Here is a 17,194-nt window from a genome sequence, read left to right as displayed (position 1 = left end):
CCCCCCCCCAGGCCCACTGCTGTGGACTTCTTGAGCCTGTGCCGGGCTGGTACTGCGTGGCTCTTTTTCTTGGTCCACATGCACTCGGACCAGATGGTGTGCCTGTCCGGCCCCCGGGCTGGCCCCTCAACTGCTCTCCAATCACTGCCCACCCCTTGCATCGCCGCCTACAGGTATCCAAGCAACGGACCCTGCTCTGGAGGTCAGTGAGGCCAGTGCTGCCTCTGGACGGACCTGGCGGAGACCACGCCTGTCACTCTCGCCGCTGCCGGTCACTGCCTGGTTGTCGTGTTTTTGAAGGATATGTGGGATCGTCGTCTACACAGGTGATTCTTGATTTATACCATCCATGCTAAAGGGGTCAGCCCTGATACGGGGAAAGCAAATCCGTGCTCTGGGCCTAGACAATGCCAACTGCAACCCAGGCCTCCATCTTGCTTTTTGACAGAAGCTGTCTATCAGAACGTCCCACTCATCTGAAAGCTCGCACAGCATAACGTCAAGACTGGTTAAATCTGACCCGTCCTTGAACACTTAGCTCAGTGTCACTTTCAGGAAAATCTCCGCACTCCCATCACCTGGACTCTATAGTCGAGGAAAGGAGCCACCGCTAGAGCAGCTGGCCCTGGGGTTTCGGGCCTGGTGGTGCTGCATCCTCGGTGCCCAGGGCTGGTGCAGCTGCTGGCCTGGCAGTTCTGTTCCAGCAGAGAAGGCTGGCGTATCCCCGCTGTGGACCACGTGGAGCTCTGTCATTCCCGCACAGTGCGTTGGAACTGGACGCGCCCCACCACTGCTACGCTTCCCACATCTCACCCCAGCACCCGCGCCATCCCTTACTCTGACCATGCCACCTACTCTGAGCTTCGTGCTTCTGTGGAGGCACTGAGGCCTTGCCACGTGGCGCCCTGTCGGTCCACAGCCCCATGTGGACGACTTTCAGGACAGCCTGAGCCCCAGGCTCTGTGCCCTGGTTCCTGACTGCATGACGACACGAGCTCCTCCTCTGAAAAGCCAAGCTTTTGCTGGCTGTTAGGAGGGAGGCTCAAGAGGCCAAGAACCCAGGGTGTTGTGTATGAATCCCGAGGAAAGTGCTCATTAGCCTCAAGCCGACAACTCAAAAAAGGCCAGAAAGGAAGACACTTCTCCCAGGCCTGGTGACCACGAGCAGCAGCCCTCTCCTCCCTTTGCGGAACAAGCAGCAGTTGTTCCCAGGCCTCTGCCGCGAAGAATGGACGGGGAGTCCCTTTCTCTGAGTCCCAGAAGAAGGTGACTATTTTGATGGACCCCTTAAGAATTTCAGTTCAGTTAAGGCCTACAGATGAGAGGTTTCTCTCTCCAGAAACTAGGGAAGAAATTGCTTTAAAGTCCTGCTTGGCACGCAGGAGCCGGTGGTGGCCCAGCTGCCTCAGGAAACCAGGATGCCCGTGCGGGCCACAGTGCTCCTGTTCAAAGCAGCACGGCCGCTTCTCTTCCAGCTGTGAGTTCAGGGACCTGGCTCGGAAATGCCTTCTGACTCCAGTGAACTTTCTCCAGGCAAGGTTCTCCAGGAGCTTAGACCAGCAAGTGGAAAAGCACCACATGCCTTTACTGAACACAGGCAGGAGAGTACAGGACAGCAACCTCGTTTGATTCAACCCCGCAGTTCTGAAGACAGTAGCCAATGGCTGGGCGGGGAAGAGGTGAGGCCCTTCTCTTCTTCCATCGGAAAGAGCTGAGGCCCTACTCTTCTACCTTCATGGACTCTTACGGGCTTATTCCAGAGCAGCACTTCCCACAGCTTATTCCCTGTAGTTCCGGTGCTTACGGAGTCCTTAGCTCTATAACTGACTTTAAGAAACATTTTTTACTACCAACTCTTCAGAGTACACCTGATCACATGGAAGCTTCTTCCAAGTCCTACAATAACCTAAGCTGCTTAACTTTGTTTAACTCAGTATTTCTCCAACTTCCGTGAGCATGCAGTCCAATTCTGGGGGTGCAGAAAGAGGTAAGTGACTAAATCGAAAAGGACCAGGTCATTTCTGTTATTTTGTTGTGTGCCACTCTCCAAGTCCCCTTCTTTGTCTTCCCAAATAAAAGCCCCTAGGTCGTTCTGTTTTAAAATTTAAAAAAAAAAAAAAAAAGAAAAAAAAGGAAAGGCTTTTTATCGGGCTGGTCCCACAGCCTAGTGGCTGAGAGAGCCAGATCCCACACGACTGACTGTGGTTTGAGTCCTAGCCCTGCTGCCTTAAAAACACTCCAGGCATATGTGTGTGCGTGTGTGCATGCGTGTGTGCGTGCCACATTCCCACGGGATGCAGAAATGGAGAGGGGTTACGGTGTGACAATGCCCTATTGGGGGTGATGTTTCTCTCTGGGGAGTACACACACCTTATGGCAAAAATAAGTTTGATAGTTTATTTATTAATTTATTTTTAGACAGAGATTCTTGCTATAGGGTGTGTGCACTCACTGGAGAGACAAAGAGACAGAGAGACATAAAGTGAGAAATCACACCCCACGGGGGACGGCCACACTGCAATTCCTTCCTCTTCATTCTCCTCTTGGGATTTTGGGCATGTATGCATACATGTCTGGTGCAAGTTTTAAGATGCCAGGTCCAGTACTTGAACCACGGTCAACTACAGCGAAGTAGCCATTTGCCACCTGCTGGTCCTGCCAGTTGATATCCTTTACTGACATTAGCTGAGGGTGGAAATATGGGGATGTTTTCCTTCCAATTTATTTCTCCTAATGTTCTCTTTACGCTTCACTCTTACGCTTCGCTCTTCCTCTTCTTTAGTGTACCAGCGGCAGGGTGGTGACAGACTGAACGTCTCCACACACTCGCGTTCCACATCCTTGTATCCCAGGAAGGAAAGCCCCAGGGAGAGCTGAAGCAGGCTATGAGCAACCAGAGGACCAGCATCTAACTCCTCCCCAGCAGTCCAGGGCAGCACAGAACAGTGATGGGCGTGGATCACGCGTGGATCTCCGTGGAGGCGGGCGGTGCAGGAAGGGCCCAGTGCCCACAGTAAACTATGATCACAAACACTGTCTGCGACAGACGCAGTAGCAAATGCAGTCACGCTGCAGCGCTGTCATCTGTGATACCGTCTTCGCAATGCCTCTCCCCTAGCAGAGGGTGTGACCGTCTAAAAGAGAATCCCTACCTGTGCCCGCTTCTCCATATCCTGGCAGGTGCCTAGCTGCTCTTCCATCGCAACTCTGATTTGCCGTGCTTCATATTCCAGTTGCCTTCTGGTCATGTCTGTCTGTAAGGAAAACTAAAACCACACACGATATAAAATATTAATATCTCACTGTGCTGTGTGTTTGTTGGTAAAAGCATACAAATATCAGTGAAGAAAACTAATAGGTCATGATACTTGAGAAAAGTCTGTTTCACTTCCCAGAGTGATAAAATTTGACTGGAGGCGCCAGGCTCAGTCTGAATCCCTAGATGTGATGTGGCATTGAAATACTTATTGCCCCAACGTCACAAACGTCTTTAATTACACTGGACTATTTTGTTCAAAATATGTAATTGGTCTAGCTGGGGTGAGGCTAAGTTCACTCCTCTCATAATTCTTCCCCATTAAAGAGGTTTTACTATTTTTTTTAAAAGAATTATATTATTTAACTTTATTTATTTATTATTATTAATTTGCTATAGAGCATGTGTGCTCACCAGAGAGACACAGAAAGAGACAGAGACAGTGAGAAAGCAAGGCACCAGGTCCAGGATTCAAACCATGGTTGGCCATGTGCAAGTCCAGCACCTCAACCACCATTCCACTTGCTGGTCCCCAAACACTACTTTTAATTATTAAAAACTAATGTCTTAATGAGGACAATACAGAAAAATCATAGAACAGTTCCATTATCCTTAAGTTTATACCTTGATTTAAGGTAAAGGATTACCATGTACATATAAATAAACAGAGAACATTTTCATTTGTAAAATTAAGAAAATGGGATTAAAAAAACCTGTGTTATGATTATAATACAGATAATCAGGGACCAGCAGTTGGCGTAATGGCTATGTCGCTGGACTCCCATGTAGTCAACCGCGGTTAGAGTCCCGGACCTGGTGGCTTAAACTCACGCCAGGCGCGTGTGCATGCATGCCCAAGATCCCGAGAGGAGAATAGAGGAGAAAGGATTGTGGTGTGGCCATCCCCCCTGGGGGGTGATTTCTCGCTTTCTGTCTGTCTCTCTCTGTCTTTCTGGCGAGCGCACGCGCCCTATAGCAAAAACCTCTCAAAAAAATACAGATAATCATAAAGTCAATGGACTTTAGCAAACACTGGAAATGAAGCAAAACTGAGACATAAAGAAGTCCTTCTTCGCAGAGGAAATGTTAAGTCATTCAAAACATATTCTTTGCAGCCCTCGGGCCACCCACAGCATAGCAGGTCAGCCCTGTGCACAGGGAGCTGTTCGAACCCAGCCTTGTCGGCCTGGAAGACACATCAGGTGGGTGTGCGTGTGTGCCCCGAATCCTGACAAAATGGAGGAAAAGAAGCATGGCATGACTGTGCCCCTGTGGGCTCTCCCCCTCACTGCAGCAAGCACACAATTAAAAGTTTGTATAAAAAAACTAGACCAATTACATGTTATATATATCCTCTAAATTAAAATCCCAAGCACTGTGGTAACTGCTAGACGCATGACAGGATGATGATAACGGGACATACGAACACATGCCCTGAGAGGTGAGGTGGTCTCGAGTCAGGCTTAGGTAAAGTAACTGGTAACAGTTACAGTGGGCCGTGAAGGGACTGAGGAGGCGACAGATTTCTCATGCTGTGTGCCCACAGGAACCACACGTGACACACACAGGTCTGACTCAGAAAAGCATCCTGGCCCCCAAATTCCACAGTGAGCCGAAGGCAATGACAGACACTGCTCCCTGCAGAAGGCACTTCTGGAGGTACGCCCTGGTTACAGGGTGCCACCGAACCCAAGTTGTAACTGCTCATCTGTCTCCACTTTCCAAATCCAAGCCCACAGAAGAAACTGAGCGTGACACAGCACACTGCAATCACGTGGTTCAGATCTGAGGGTTTGCTTTCTGTCAAGAGGAATAATTAAGTATTTCCACAGAAAAGTATTCATTAATTTGGCTTCCAAATATAAAAGCCAAATTTATGAATTTAGGGACCAGTAGTTGGTTAATGGCTATGTCGCTGGACTCCTATGTGGTCGACCGTGGTTTGAGTCCTGGACCTGGTGGCTTAAACTCATGCCGGGCACATGTGCGTACGTGCCCAAGATCCTGAGAGGAGAATGGAGGAAGGGATGGTGGCATACCCCCCCCCCCAGGGGGGGTGATTTCTTGCTTTCTGTCTGTCTCTCTCTGTCTTTCTGGCAAGCGTACATGCCCTATAGCAAAAATCTTTCAAAAAAACCCCCCCAAAACAAAACAAATTTGTGAATTTAAAAAAGCTATAAAATATAATCAATTTAAATTTGTAAATGTTGCCAATGGTCTACAACAATGTCTTATATATTTTATTAAATAAACCTGATTTTGATTCTTTTTTTTTTTTTTAAAGAGAGATGTTTGCTATAGGGCACGTGTGCTTGCTGGAGAGATGGAGAGAGACAGACGGTTTCCCAAGCAGTGGCTCTGACCAGAGCGTGCAGGAGGGGCTGTGCCTGTGCTGCTGTGCCCGCCAGACCCTCCTGAAGCTGGTCCTCATCTTCAGCGGCTAATAACTGTTCCTTCCCTGCACGTTCTTGATTCCGAGAAAGGTTTTAAGGATGTGATTAGAAAGAGGGCTCCTTTCTGCCCATCTCCAAACCCTGATGCCTGTTCTAGAGGAGCACACGGAGGCTTCTGCTGCCAGCTCCTGCCTGCCAAACCACTCAGGAAACCCCACTGGCTGTGTTATTTTAAAAAGCTTTCCTTTTTTCTACTTTTACTTATGTTCTCTCAAAGCACTATTATAAAACAAAAAATCCGGGGGTTAGCAGTTGGCACAGTGGTTAAGGCACCGGACTCCCACACAGCTGACTGTAGTTCGAATCCTGGACCTGGTAGCTTGCTTTTTCCTGTCCCCTCTGTCTCTCTCAGGTGAGCAATGTGCCCTATATGAAATTAAGTAATAATAGTAATAAATAAAAAGATGAAATAATTCTTTAAAAAAAATCTGGGCCAGTAGGTGGCATAGTGGTTAACACGCTGGACTCCCACATGGCTGACAGTGGTTCGAGTCCCAGATCCCACAGCTTGAAAATCATGCTGGGTGTGCATGCGTGCATGCCCAAAATCCTGAGAGGAGAATGGAAAAGAAGGGACTGTGGTATGGTTATCCCCCTTGGAAGGTGATTTCTCACTTTCTCCCTCTCTGTTTCTCTCTCTCTCTGGCGAGCACATACTTTCTATGGCAAAACCTTTAGGAAAAAAAAAAAGTAAGAGAGTAAGTTACATTTTCATTAGACTAGTTTTTCTTTTTCTTTTCTTTTTTTTCTTTTTAAAGAGTTTTTGCTATAGGGCGTGTGCGCTCGCCAGAAAGGCAGAGAGACAGAAAAAGAAATCACCCCCCAGGGGGGATGGTCACGCCGCAATCCCTTCTCCTCCATTCTCCTCTCGGGATCTTGGGCACGCACGCACACATGCATGATCGAGTTTTATCATCTCTATTAGAATATAATGTTGTATAAAACCCATGACAGTTCGCAAATGGGTAAATATTCAGTTACTCTAAAATTTTAATAGGTAACTCTGTATTTTAAAAGTTCAAGTTATTAAAGTCTGAAATAAGAAAATAAGTTGTACTGCCAAGTTACGTACATTCTCAGTTAAAGGAAGACTGTCGATCCTTTTAGTGAGATTCTGAAGTTGAGCATAATACCAGTCTTTTTCCTTTTCTTCTTTGTCAAGATCAGCAAGAAGTAAGGATCTATTTTTTTTAAAGAAAAGTAAGTTTACACAATGATAACACAGACTGAAAAGACCAATCCTTACCAGTTGTTACTGTAAAGTTCGCTATTTAAATTAGCATTAATAATAGCTAAAGTATGAGTAGTAAATAAAACCCTTCTGATCAGGATGTTTGAAGGCAGGACTCAGAATACTGTAACCCTCCAAATATGAATCCCATAGCGCTTTAGCCTCTTCTCTAAGTGAGCTGGCAGTCACCCGCCAAGGATCCATCCGCTTCCCTCAGTGTTTCTCTTCACATAGTTGAGTCTCAGCTCATGACGCTGGGTAGACACGGTACCACAAAGCCCACTGCGGGCAGGGGTGGGACGTATGGGAAGGAACTGCCCAGAGTCGGAGTTAGTGGCTAGTTAGGAATTAGGCCAGAGAACAGACCGAGGTACAGGCGCTACTCCTCACACAGATGTGGCTTTTAGCTTTCAGCAGACAAATTTTAAGAAATGTATGGCTACTTTGTAAAAAGAGGCAATATTCTGGGGGAGAGAAATTTCTTAGTTTGGAATTTGGAGATAAATTTGCTATGTGATCTTGGGCAACCCGCCTGACGGCACCCCCAGCGACAGTCTGCTGCTCTGCTGAGACATGGTACGCTGGGTCAGGAAAGGCGGGAATGCCACAGAGACAAGGCCACGACCAGGGTAGCGCTCACAGGCACGGACCACGACTTTCTCTTCTGAGTGCTCTTCCCAAAGCGACCACCGTTACAGTTTTCTGGGCATACTTCCAGAGATCGCCTGTTAAAATGCAAGGATACATGTACGTACTTATCGTACGGTTTTTTTTAGATGTTTTGCTGAAGGGCATGTGCGATCACCAGAGAGAGAAAGGGAAAGTGAGAAATCACCCCCCACCGGGGATGGTCCCGCCACAGTCCTTCTGTACTGTCCTCTTGGGATTTTGGACACGCATGCAACACACACCGGCATGATTTTCAGGCCGCCAGGTCCATGTGGGATCCAACACGAACCTGCGAGCCACCTGTCGGTTCCCTCTGTGTGCATTTTAAACACCAACAGTAGCACGCCATTGCACACGCAGTCCTGCAACCATTTTTCACTTTGACCATTCCTTGTCAGAACAAGAAGAGGCACTGTGCTTGCTCTGACAGTTGGGTAATATTCCACTGCACACATAAATCCACGAAGGGATACCATAGCGTTTGCTGGAGGGGACTTTCTCATCTTCCGCTATCACAAACTATGCTGCACTGGAAACCTTATATATATTGGGTCGTTGGAAAAGTTGTGGCTTATTTTTCTCTTTTTCTATGTAAAAATGTGTCACGACTTTTCCGATGACCCAGTACTTCGTTTCACATATGTGCTAGCATTCCTAGGCTTTATCAAGTTTTTAAAAGAATTATCTATTAATTTTAGTTATAATTAGTTTTTAATTTGACCAGAGAGAGTGAGAGAAAGTGCAAAAGCCGCCAGGTTTGAGACTCAAACCACAATCAGCCATGTGGGAGTCCAGTGCCTTTACCACATGACACCCGCCAGCCCAGGTTGCGCCAATTTTTACTTACTATCCTAGTTAGATGTTGTATCAGTCTGTGTTCCTATCACCTCCACCAATGTAAGCACTTAATTATATATATATGGGGCCAGTAGACGGCACGGTGGTTAAGGTACTGGACTCCCACACGTTCTCTCGTGGTTTGAGTCCCAGACCTGGCAGCCTGAGAACCATGCTGGGTGTGTACATGTGCCCCAGATTTGGCATGGCCATCCCTTTGGGGTCTGATTTCTCACTCTCCTCTCAATGTCTCTCTCTGCCTTTCTCCAGTGAGCATGTGTGTCTTTTGGCAAAAACCTAAAAAAACGAACAAACAAAACCCTAAATGGACCATAGTCCTCTAAGCAGCACAGAACATATGATATTCTACTAAGGGGCAGGAGAAATGATGCCAGCATATGACTTATTCCAGGGACCTTCAACTGCAGGGCTGTAAACAAAACACTCACCTGCCTTCAATGTGTGTCCTTAACACACAGAGAAAACAGGAAGACGCAAATGTATACATAGTTGTATTGTGTAATATAACTGCTATCAATCTCAACAAAACAAAAGCAAATATACAGTTGCTACATCTTATTGTGGGGCAGTCACAGGACAGAACAAGAAGCAAGCTGCCAGGTTCAAGACTCAAGCCACAATCAGCCAGTCCAGTGGCAGTCCAGTGCCTTAACCACCATGACTCCTGCCAGCCCAGGCTTTGTCGATGTATAACTTACGACCCTGGTTAAATAACAACTTCTATCTCCAGAATTAATAAGTATAAGAACTACTGTGTATGTATGCATGTATGTTTGCTTATGTGTTTATGTATACAAATTCTACCAAAAAACTGGTAATAAATTGAAAACTGGGTGGGTAATCTTCATCTTTCAAAGCAGTGATCAGTACGTAACGTCCGAAGTTTGTAAGTCATATTTGGAATCAGGAAAGTAACTGTCCTGTGGGGAGGAAGACGAGATGAGAGGGTGGGGCAGAATGCTAAGTGTTTCAGTACAACGTGATTTAAAGCCAACACAGTGAGGTCAGAAATGAACGGTCATCTAAAACTATATTACACTGGGATAAGCAGATGGTTACATTGCTGGACTCACACATGGTTGACTGTGGTTCGAGTCCCGGACCTGGCAGCTAAAAACTCATGTGGGCACATATGTGTGCATGCCCAAAAACCCTGAAAGGAGAATGTAAGTGAATGTCTCTCTGGTGAGCTAAGTGCCCTATAGCAAAAGTCTCTCAAAACAAACAAACAAAAAACAAAACAAAACAAAATGTATTATTAATAATGCCTGAATTAGAAGCTGGGCAACAGCCTGGGATAAAAACAAACAAACAAAAGAAGCGTTTTCCACAGTAACATTAAAAAGAAACAAAATACTTTTAACTATTTTAGTAAGAAATTTGTTTGTTTTGCTATAGGGCATGTGTGCTTGGCCAGAGAAAGACAGAGAAAATCAGACAGCAGGGAATGTGAGAAATCACCCTTCCCCGGGGGATGATCATGCCACAGTCCCTTCTCTTCTCTGTTCTCCTCTCGGGAATTCTGGGCACACATGCACTCGGCATGATTCTGAAGCTGCCAGGTCCGGGACTGGAACTGCAAAGCTGGCCACGTGGGACCAGCACCTTACCTCCATGCCACCTGCTGGCCAAAGAAATGTATTTTCTACCTTAGGTTAAATGTCAGAATACTAGCTTGGGGCCAGCAGGTGGTGTGGTGGTGAAGGCGCTAGATACCCACATGGCTGACTGCAGTTTAAGTCCCATACCCAGACCTAGCAGCTTTAAAATCATACCGGGTGCATGTGTGTGTGTGCCCAAAATCCCGAGAGAATGTAGGAGAAGGGATTACTACGACCTGGCCATATCCCCTGGGGGTGATTTCTCACTTTCCCCCTCTCTCTGGTGAGTCCATGCACCCTATAGCAAAAACTTAAAAAAAAAAAAAAAAAAAGAATACTATCTTAAAGTTAGAGAGTGGCTTTATATAAGAAATAAAACATATCCAAATTATTGTATTTAAATGCCAGGACACAAGAAAACAGCTTTTCATGGATTTAAACTCAAAGAACTTTGGAGACTGGTAAAAAATAAATTATGTCAAGACAGAAAACAAGACCATTTTTATTACAAGTGTTTCTGAGCACTTACAGCCACATGTGTTAGGGTTACTACTATTTGCAGCAAAACCTATTTTGAAGTGTTTAAAAATTTCTCTCTTTCTCTAAGACCCTCTCTACTAACAAAGGCAGGACTTTTCCCACACAAGCACAGTAAGCTCTAGGACAGCTGGCATGCACATCTGCCCCCTCCCACGAAGCTCACGAGGACAGAGTCCTGGGAGACCGTGGCCGAGTTCATGCTCTACTTTCCAGGACAGGGTTTCAATGTGGTTCAAAGTGTGAACCAGAAACTCCCGTAAGCTCTGAGATGAACGGAAGCTGGGCGGCACTTCGGTCCAGGTGATCGTCCCTACTGTTACAGACAGGCGTCCCTAAAGCAGAGAGAAAGAAAGGCGGGCCTCTGCGTCCCAGAGAGGTGTGCCGGGCACTCCCTACAGGCTGAGGTCGCTTCCCACCCGCCTCCAGAGGGCACAGTTCTGCCTCACAGAAGGGAGGACGCAGACGTGCAGCGACCTGACCAAGGTCAGAGTTCACACGGGACACTCAGGCGGGGCCGTCTGCGCCTAATGGAACACTCAGGGTCACGTTACAAGGGTAACGACAGGTGTCATTTCCGCACCACACTGGTGTGACCAGTTCCTGATACTGATCTGTATTGCGTTATCTGCAGTGACATCCTTTCAGCTTCAGGAAGAGATGAATACAGTAGTTACGAGGAGCCAGGCCTGCCTCCATGTGTCAGCTGTCTTGCAGATACTGAAAGTGATGCACTAAGGGCGTCTCGGCTGTGGCCACCTGTAAGAGGCCTTCCGTAAAGAGAGAATCACCTCACAAAGGACCTAGCAGTGCTTAAATTTACTTCAAAAGTAACAAGAAGTTAAACTCGAGATCAGTTACAGATCTTATCCAAGTGCCAGTACAGAGATCACATGTACTCCTCAATGTACTGAGCAGTCACGGTATTTAAATTACAAAACGGAAGTCCTAGGAGCCCAGGAAAGCACCTCCCTTACATGTTTAGGTTCAAAGTAAGTGCAGTAGGTGACACACTGTCTTGGAGATAAAAACACAAGATGCTCTGCTAGCTACTGCCTACCAAAAAATGGCCATTTACATCGTATTTCACAAAGCGAAAACAGTGAATGAGTGTACAAGTCAGTGTTCATAAATAAACAAGTTACCTTTCTTTCTCCAGTTCTTCTAAATACCCCGTATTTTCTCTGCTCCCGTTTATAAGCCCTCTTCTTGGAAACGAACCCACAGGAACAGGACTACACTCTCCTGAACGACTGGATACAGATCCTTCCCGGCTTCCATAAGAACGGAGGGACATTTTTGACCGTAGTTTTACTCCAGGGAAATTACTGCTATCTAAGTTAAGCTCTAAATAAAACAGAAGATAGTTTTTAGTATAACAATTCTTGAACAGTCCTGATGCTATTATTAATACATGGTTTTAAAAGTGAAATATTAGGCTTGTATTTTAGCCACATAAATACTTGACTAAATAAGCAATTACGTAGCATCAAACTGACTAACTTTTCCTGTAAAGTCAGCTTGGGTGAGAAGGGAGACGAGGAATATGTTAAACAAAATGCTTGTCCTTAGGTTCTTTATAGGTAATACCCTGGAACCCAAAAACAACTTCTCTGCTTCAATTACTATGATGGCCTCCTGTTTTGACACCGGAATTTTCCAACAACAAAATGAGAAAGACTTTCTCTTAACCTGTTCTAAAAATGGCATATAGTCAGCTTATACATGCAGACAAAGCTTCTCTACCCTGGGCGAACAGAGGACTGGGGGGCAGGCTGACGGTCTCATCAGGGGCACAGCATACTGAAGTGCTGCCTGATCGCGAGGATGGCAGTGAGCTTCACCAAGTGCACAAGACGATCATGAAAGAAGCCAAAACAGTTCACTCAAAACCAGTTAAATGTCTAACCAAAGAATAAAATTTATAAAGTTTATTTTTTAAATTTTTTTTTTTTGGAGAGTTTTTTTTTTTTGCTATAGGGCACGTGCGCTCGACAGACAGACAGAGAGAGACAGAAAGTGAGAAATCACCCCCCAGGGGGGATGGTCACGCCACAATCCCTTCTCCTCCATTCTCCTCTCGGGATCTTGGGCATGCACACACACACGCCCGGCGTGAGGTTTAAGCCACCGGGTCTGGGACGCAAACCACGGTTGACTACGTGGGAGTCCAGCGACATAGCCATTACACTAACTGCTGGTTCCCATCTTTAAAATTATTTTTTAAAGAGATTTTTGCTATAGGGCACATGCGGTCACCAGAGAGACAGAGACAGAAAGTGAGAAATCACCCCCTGGGTGTATGGCCACACCACAGTCTCTTCTCTTCTATTCTCTTCTAGGGTTTTTGGGCACGCACACAAATAGGCCCAGCGTGAGTTTAAGCTGCCGGGTCCAGGACTCAAACTGTGTTTGACTACATGGGAGTCCAGTGATGTAACCATTACACCATCTGCTGACCCCATACATTTGTACTTTAATAATTATATACTAAAAAAAAAATAAAAATAATAATAACTAGCAAAATTATTAAAAAATGTAGAGATAATTAATCTATCTCTTTTCCCTAAGGTTTCTGCTTAAATGATGCATGTGGTCTCAAGAGAGACAGAGGGTGACCATGACCATGAGACTGCGATTATCAAAATCAAGAGAAGCTGTATTTGTAGACACATATCTCGAGCTGACAATTTGAGCTTAAAAAACTTAATTAAAAATAATTTTTTAATTACCTTTAAGACGCTCTAACAAATCAATCTGTCCAGAAGAAGCCATGGCTTCATCTTCAATACTTCCTTGAAGTTGTTTAAGTACTTCCTGGAAAGAACACAATGGATTAACATGGCACTGTAAATAACACCCTGCAGATCTGACTCTGTGTTAGGTATGCTTGCTGGAGAGAACACTTTTTGGAGTACTCTGAAAACATGCTCCAGCTATAAAGCACTTTACACACACTATCCATTACTCATCATGAATAGTGAGAGATTATATCCAGTAAGAGCAACGGGGAGCCTGTGTGAGAGACTAAATGGCACACTTAAGACCCATTCAGGGGTGACCAGCAGCTGGCGTAATGGCTATGTTGCGGGACTCCCATGTAGTCGACCGCGGTTCAAGTCCCGGACCTGGTAGCTTAAACTCATGCCGGGTATGTGTGTGTGCGTGCCCAAGATCCTGACGGGAGAAGGGATTGTGGCCTGGCCGTATCCCCCAGGGGGTGATTTCTTGCTTTTCATCTCTGTCTTCTGGTGAGTGCATGTGTCCTATAGCAAAATAAAACCTCTTCCCCCGCCCCTCACCCCCCAAAAAAAGATCCATTCAGGGGTCAGGCAGTGGCACAGCGATAAAGCAACTGGACCCACCCACAGGGGAAAGATCCTGGGCGTGTGTCCTGGGGCCGCCCTGAGTATGCCAGGTGTTTGCCTACGATCCAGGCTGGCTGACAACAGGTGGGCCACAGCGTGAAGACTGCTAGAGGAGCACGATTCTGTCTTTGTCTCCTCTTGTGGAGGAAAAAAAAAAAGGCTTAAAAACACATTTAGGGCTAGCAGGTGGCACAATAGTTAAGGCACTGGACTCCCACATGGCCAATCACAGTTTGAATCCTGTACCTGGTGGTTTGAAAATCACCCCACGTGCATGTGCTGTGTTCTCAAAATCCTGGGAGAAGAATGGAGAAGGATTGTGGCATGGCCATCCCCCCCCTGGGTGGTGATTTCTCACTTTCCTCTCTGTCGCTGTCTCTCTCTCTGGAGAGCACAGGCATCCTTTAGCAAAAAACATAAAAAAAAAAAAAAAAAAAAAAAGTTTCATTCCTTACCTCTAAAATTTTAAAAATATTATTAATTTATTATTATTTATTTTTAGAGAGAGATATTTTCAATAGGGCGCATATGCTTGCTGGGGAGACAGACAGAGACAGAAAGCAAGAAATCATCCCCCGGGGGTGGGGGCAGGGTGGGGGGGAGTGCCCCTGCACTGCAATCCCTTCTTCTCCGTTCTTCTCTCAAGATTCTGGGTACATATGCTTGGTGTGGGTTTTAAGCCACTGGGTCTGGGACTTGAACCGTTGTCTACTACATGGGATTTCGGCAGCATAACCATTATGCCATCTGCTGGTGCTTATTTTTTTAAATTTTACTAGAATGAAACTGGGAAAGAAAGGGGAAGTGAGAGAGCAAGATGCCTGGTCTGACCATGTGGGAACCCAGCACCCTAACCACACCACCTGCAGACCCCGTAGCCTTTCTCCTCTTCACGGGGCACCTGGGGTTGTTCTGAGTTTGGACATTCTGTTGAAGACTGCTGCTGCAAACCTTCTAGCAGACACATGCAGCCATTCAGGTAGCACTTTCTGCAAGTCCACATGCTGAATCACACGGTTCAACTTTAAAAGTGCCACATGGCCTTCTGCTCTCTTACCAGCGATGTCTGAGCAACCACTGCTCCATATCTGACATGACTGCTTTTTACATTTAGTCATTTGAGTATAGTAAAATGGTCTTTGCATTTCCCTGAGGATAAATGAGAATCCCTTTTCATATGCTTATTGGCTATTACTTGTCCTCTCTGACTTAGAATGCTGACTTACAGGGACGCCTTGGTCACAAACCAGGGAACCACATACCTGTGGGTATTTTTCTGAACTCTACTTCTCCTAGTTTTGTGGAGATAAAGTTTATCTAGAATAAGAAACTGGTATGCTTCTTTCTCTCTCTCTGTGCGTGTGTGTTGGGACCAGCAGTTGGCATAATGGCTATGTCGCTCGACTCCCATGTAGTCGACCGTGGTTCGAGTCCTGGACCTGGTGGCTTAAACTCACGCCAGGCATGTGTGCCTGAGGGCCCAAGATCCCGAAAGAATGGAGAAGGGATTGTGGTGTGGCCAAACCCCCTGGGGGGTGATTTCTCGCTTTCTATCTTTCTATCTCTGCCTTTCTGGTGAGCGCATGCGCCCTACAGCAAAAGCCTCTCAAAAAAAAAAAAAAAAGTGTGTATCTAAAGAATGTATGTATTGTGTGTGTATAAAGTGTGTGTATAAAGTGCATGTTTACAAAGTGTGTGTAAAGTGTGTGTACCAAGTGCGTGTGTATCAAGTGTGTGTGAGTTAAACTTTCTTTTTAATTTGACCAAAGAGGGGCAGAGTGAGAGCAAGGGAAGGAAAGTGAGAAAGCAAGCCGTCAGGTCTGGGACTCGAACTGCAGTTAGCCATGTGGGGAATCCAGTGGCTTTAACCACCACGCCACCTACTGGCCCCAAGGGTCACATTTTTTAAATTGGATGTTTTTAGTATTGGTTTGCAGAAAATTCTTCATATATTCGGAAACAAATCTTTTGTTAGATACATGTGTTACAAATATTTTCTTCTAGTCTATGATTTGCCTTTTCATTTACTTAATTAGTCTTTCAAAAAACATAGGGTTTTCATTTTCTGAAGGCCAATTTATCAATTTTTAAATTTTATGTTAAGTCCTATATATGTTCTAACAAATCATGCCTACCCAAGGTCACAAAGATATTGTGTGTTTTCTTCTAGAAACATAATGGAATCTTTAGATGAACAAAACTTTTTGGTTTAATGAGGTCCAATTTATCAGTCCCCCAAGCCCCTTTTTGAGAGATTTTGCTAAAGGGCATGTGCGTTTGTGAGAGAGACAGAAAGCAAGAAATCCCCCCCCCCCTCCGGGAGAATGGCCATACCACAATCCCTTCTCCTCCATTTTCCTCTAGGGATTTTGGGCACACATGCACACATGCCCTGATTGAGTTTCAAGTTGCTGGGTCTGGGACTTGAACTGCAGTCAGTCCTGTGGGAGTCCAACACCTTAACTACTATGCCACCTCTTGGCCCATTTTTTTCCCCCTTGGTATAAAATATTTTTCCAGAGGGCACACACACTCACCAGAGACAGAGACAGAGACAGAGAGAGAGAAAGTACCTCTCAATGGGGTGTGTCAGGCCACAATCTCCTCTCTTCTATTTCTCTGTCCAATCTGGATTTGGGGCATGTGTGCACACCTTCACATTTTTACACAGGTACACAGTATACACATGCCTGGTGTGTCTTCCAAGTTGCCAAAGCCGGATTTGAACCATGTGGTCAGCAGGACAGAATCCAGCTCCCTTCATCACTATGCCACAGGCCAGTCCCAGTGTTCTCCCTTTCCCGGTTAGCATTCTGGCATTCTGTTTAAGAAATCTTTGCCATGCTAATGACATGAAGTCGTTATCTTCCGCCTTCTTCTAGAAGCCACTGTTTTTGTCTCTTATGTCTTGAACTGATCTTTGAAAATCTTTTTTAACTGTCAGTTGGTGTGTGTGCTCTTAAGAGAGAGAAAACTCCCGTCCTTCTTCCTCCATCTGTCCTTCCTATCAGGGTTTTGGGCATTAAACCCGCCCCCCCACCGAACCATGTTTCTCAAGCTGCGCGGGCTGGGATGTGAGTCATGGCTGGCCATGTGGGACCTAGCTACCAAAGTGCAGACTCTCACTGTGCGTCAGGGCTGGCCATGAAGTGACTTCTGAGCGTGGTATGTGGATACCCAGCTGTCCCTTCACCATGATACTGAGAAGCCCACTTTTTCCT

The 17,194-nt window shown here is 45.9% G+C and overlaps 1 protein-coding gene and 1 pseudogene across 1 annotated transcript in view; one reads left to right on the top strand and one right to left on the bottom strand.

Moving 5' to 3' along the window:
- The window catches only part of LOC114007532 (5' exonuclease Apollo pseudogene), a 3,139-nt pseudogene extending 1,886 nt beyond the window's left edge, over positions 1-1,253 (top strand).
- APC (APC regulator of Wnt signaling pathway) overlaps positions 1-17,194 on the bottom strand; it is a 102,626-nt gene that overhangs the window by 64,707 nt on the left and 20,725 nt on the right. Inside the window, exons 3-6 of the mRNA XM_027771200.1 lie at positions 13,338-13,422; positions 11,751-11,952; positions 6,782-6,890; positions 3,153-3,266 (exon numbers count right to left, since the gene is read on the bottom strand). Of these exons, the coding sequence (XP_027627001.1) occupies positions 3,153-3,266; positions 6,782-6,890; positions 11,751-11,952; positions 13,338-13,422 (510 nt within the window). The remainder of the gene's footprint in view (positions 1-3,152; positions 3,267-6,781; positions 6,891-11,750; positions 11,953-13,337; positions 13,423-17,194) is intronic.

This window comes from Tupaia chinensis, unplaced genomic scaffold (assembly GCF_000334495.1).
Source record: "Tupaia chinensis unplaced genomic scaffold, TupChi_1.0 Scaffold000195_1, whole genome shotgun sequence".
Taxonomy (NCBI): Eukaryota; Metazoa; Chordata; class Mammalia; order Scandentia; family Tupaiidae; genus Tupaia; species Tupaia belangeri.
This window is presented reverse-complemented; position numbering and strand designations above follow the sequence as displayed.